A 3,940-nucleotide genomic window follows, 5' to 3' on the forward strand; every position below is an offset into this window, starting at 1 on the left:
CCTGGACAAGGTGCCAGTCCATCACACACATACTCATACACACATTCACACACTATGGCAAGTTAGAGACATCTTGGGACCGGGAAGAAAAAACAGAGGCGCAGGAAAACCCCAGAAGCACAGGGAGAACATGCAAACTCCATGTATCCTCAGTGCTGGAGGTGTGAGGTCTACAGAGTTACAAGAATTAAAAATGATATTTTCAACCAAAGTAATTACATGTAAATTATATTTATTATTGAGTTCTTGTAGTTTGACTGGTCATTTAATTCAATAGGTCACACTCAAACCCCAGGAACAATTTAACAAGTAGAACTTGAGTAGAAACTTGAAACATTCTGTGTTCTGCACACCTCCAATAAATAGTCCGAATATTATTAAACACATTTAAATAATGTACCCGATATATCTATTCATGAATAGATTAATTTTGTTCATAAAATAATTCTTCGGTCCATGGAATTCCTTTTACAGATAAAAGGTGTTCCAGGATCAAGGTCTTTCAAAAAAACCTGACCAAAATTTTGTTAAGAAAAAGAGAAAACGCTTTTAAACATAACATGTTAATGAAACTCTGTCACAAATCTTTGTTTATTGATAATTTGCTTAATTTAAAATTTGTTTCACCATTTTTGGGCAAAAACCCAGAATTAAACAACTGATAATATTGCCATGGTCCTCATCACGAGGTTTACATCGTACAAGGAAAAACCTTCGGGCAACTGCTCGTTGTTTTTCTCCTCATGGTTACACTAAACAGTAAATATATACAATATAAACAAGTAATCATTATTTAAAAAAAATTTTAAAAACAAATGAGATGAACATGGCACATTAGCGAATACTAAAAAACGACTGTACTCTGATTATTTAAATTCAATCTAACATTATGTTAAAATCCTACATCATTTATAGAGTGCAGGTCACGACCTTTTGATTGGTCCATGTGAATCATTTTACAGTGAATCATAAATGCATGATCATTTTAGATCAAAATCAGGCTCAGAACTGCACGGATAGAACCAAGTTAAATGTGATAATTCTACTGATCCTAATTTAAAGTGATCAAATGTCTATATTAGCAAGTTCCCAAAATCAGTAGGATTCTAGACGATACCATTGACGAACAGAACGCATGCTTTGTCAGATAACGTGTCTCACAACACCTTTTTGTTCTATTAATGCATCATATATCGTATGTATTGTATCTATTAATTGGATCTTAATCTGAGTGTAGAGTGAGGACAACTTTAAGGCATCCGAGCTCTTTCTCTGAGTTTCCAATCACCCCCTGGACACGGTACTGGCCATTGGTCAGCCAGAATGGCAGGTCCATTTTAGGCAGGGAGAAAATAGACTGAGGTAGAGAGTATTCACCCTTGAAAAAGAAAAGCAGAGTGTCAGAGTTAAAAACATCAACAATGGACAAAAAGGACAATAATGAAAAAAGTGCATATTATATTAGTAACCTACTAATCTATAAATTTTACGAAGCCATAAGTGTGTGGGGACACTCACTGCTTTGAAAGGGCAGTGGCAGGGAAGGCCATATGTGCGCAGAGGCTCAGGACAACTCTGACCAGGAGGAATGAGCTGGTTCAGTATATCACAGATATCCTGATAGTGGCAGCTCCCTAGCTCGTCCAAACATGGGACCTTGACCCAGAAACCAGCAACCTCTTTCTCCAGTGTGACATTTAGCTAAAATAAAAAAAACAGACACAAGATCACTTGTTAGAAAAATCAGACAATCTCACTCAGGACTCAATTTGCAGTTTGGCCTCACAAAGCCAGTTGTTGACATATAATCTGTTTCTGCTATCAGCTCAATGGACCCATGTGATAAGTCACAAGTTATAAAAACAAACACAGGGCAATAAGCACAAGAAAAAAAAGAGAAAATCTAGTCCCACACTAACTTTGGGTTAAACAGGGTCATGCATATGATTTTACGCCTTGGTCAGTAAAAAGTCTGTAATGGTGAAAGCTTCGAGAAAGATCATGTTGCCTAATAGCATACTGCTTTATGAGTTATTTGGCTTAATGTGTGATTGGGGGGTCAGAGGGGTTAGTTAAGTGCCTTAAATTCAGCATACGTTTTGTTATACACTCTCTACAGTAATAAATTATGCACCACCAGTATGTGTGTGTGTTTTATCAACATTCTAATTCCGACTAAAACTAACAGCTATATATGGGAAAAGACTCAAAAAGCAGAAGTGTGAAGTTCCTGTATTCACTCTGATGACACCCACATGACATTAACCTTGCAGCAACAAGATGTGTTACAGCAGAGACTTGAAGCAAAAGTATCCACTTATGAGTAAATAATAATAATAATAATAATAATAATAATACATTTTATTGATATAGTGCCTTTCCTACAACTTAAGGACACTTTACATTCCAAGAAATTCATGCTAAAGGAAACTTACACAAATCGATCTGTGCCAATATTTTGTCTACACCTTGCACTGTATCCAGATGTTTAAACGATTAAAACGAACACAAATATTCCATTAATTGGGATCACATCCTGCAGAAACATCTCCACTTGTCCACCTGGGTTCAGTGTCAAACAAAAAACAAACCCATGTGTGTCTAGTGCTTACAGAGAGAGGAGACACCAGAGCCACTGAGGTTGTCCCAGCTGCACTTGCTGTCAAATCTCCCGGTATGTTAATGGGATCTGGAGACAAATCAAGACTCTTCATAACAGCTGGATCATCAGCCTTTCCGCAGTTCTCCCAGGAAAAGCCTACAATCTAACAGACAGACAGACAGACATGTTACATTAATGTTCCCAATATTAACTTCCATGTTAAAAATTCCAACATCCAAATGCTCCATTCTCACCTTGGCCAATCTCAGCGGTCTGCTGATCTGCACAGCACATATTCCTTCCTTTAAAAACCCACCAGCGGTCCATAAAACAATAAACAAAGGAACTGAAATCATTATTTTACTAATTTAAATGTATTCTATATCTATTTAATATAGAGACGTTCACATAAAAACACTGTAACTTAGACTTTAAAACACAGCTGCACACTGGCTCACGCCCAAGCCACACTCAAACTAACTGGAAATCCTACACTGGCAAAATATTTACTCCAGTTAGCCTTTAGCTTCTTCCGCATTATGATGCATGGTGTCATGCAGCGCCCTCTACAGGCTGGTGGAGACAAAACCATAGCCGAAGTGAACCGCTGTGTTTATTACAAACCACCACAAGATGGCGACATTGCACCGCTGCTCAGTGTGGAGAATAAACCGATCTCAAAAACTGAACAATGATTCCAAAGCAGAAACAAAGTGTACTGAGAGAAAGAAAGTGTACTGAAATAAATAAATAAAGTGTACTGAAAGAAAGAAACAAAGTGTACTGAGAGAAAGAAAGTGTACTTAAAGAAAGAAATAATGTGTACTGAAAGAATGATCTAAAGTGTACTGAAATAAATAAATAAATAAAGTGAACTGAAATAAATAAATAAAGTGTACTGAAAGAAAGAAACAAAGTGTACTGAGAGAAAGAAAGTGTACTTAAAGAAAGAAATAATGTGTACTGAAAGAATGATCTAAAGTGTACTGAAATAAATAAATAAATAAAGTGAACTGAAATAAATAAATAAAGTGTACTGAAATAAATAAATAAAGTGTACTGAAATAAATAAATAAAGTGTACTGAAAGAAAGAAACAAAGTGTACTGAGAGAAAGAAAGTGTACTTAAAGAAAGAAATAATGTGTACTGAAAGAATGATCTAAAGTGTACTGAAATAAATAAATAAATAAAGTGTACTGAAAGAAATAAAGAAAGAAAGTGTACTGAAAGAAAGAACTAAAGTGTACTGAAAGAATGATCTAAAGTGTACTGAAATAAATAAATAAAGTGTACTGAAAGAAGGAAAGTGTACCGAAATAAATAAATAAAGTGTACTG

The 3,940-nt window shown here is 35.6% G+C and overlaps 1 protein-coding gene across 1 annotated transcript; it reads right to left on the bottom strand.

The window, feature by feature from the left end:
- Positions 1–563: 563 nt before the first annotated feature.
- Positions 564–3,141, bottom strand: gm2a (ganglioside GM2 activator). The gene is made up of 4 exons (XM_058397746.1): positions 2,857–3,141; positions 2,613–2,765; positions 1,519–1,701; positions 564–1,378 (listed from the first exon to the last, which is right to left on the bottom strand). The coding sequence occupies exons 1-4, from the start codon at positions 2,956–2,958 to the stop codon at positions 1,223–1,225; spliced, it is 594 nt and encodes a 197-aa protein (XP_058253729.1). The 5' UTR covers positions 2,959–3,141; the 3' UTR covers positions 564–1,222.
- Positions 3,142–3,940: the final 799 nt, after the last annotated feature.

Source organism: Hemibagrus wyckioides, linkage group LG08 (assembly GCF_019097595.1).
Source record: "Hemibagrus wyckioides isolate EC202008001 linkage group LG08, SWU_Hwy_1.0, whole genome shotgun sequence".
In the NCBI taxonomy this organism is placed as follows: domain Eukaryota; kingdom Metazoa; phylum Chordata; class Actinopteri; order Siluriformes; family Bagridae; genus Hemibagrus; species Hemibagrus wyckioides.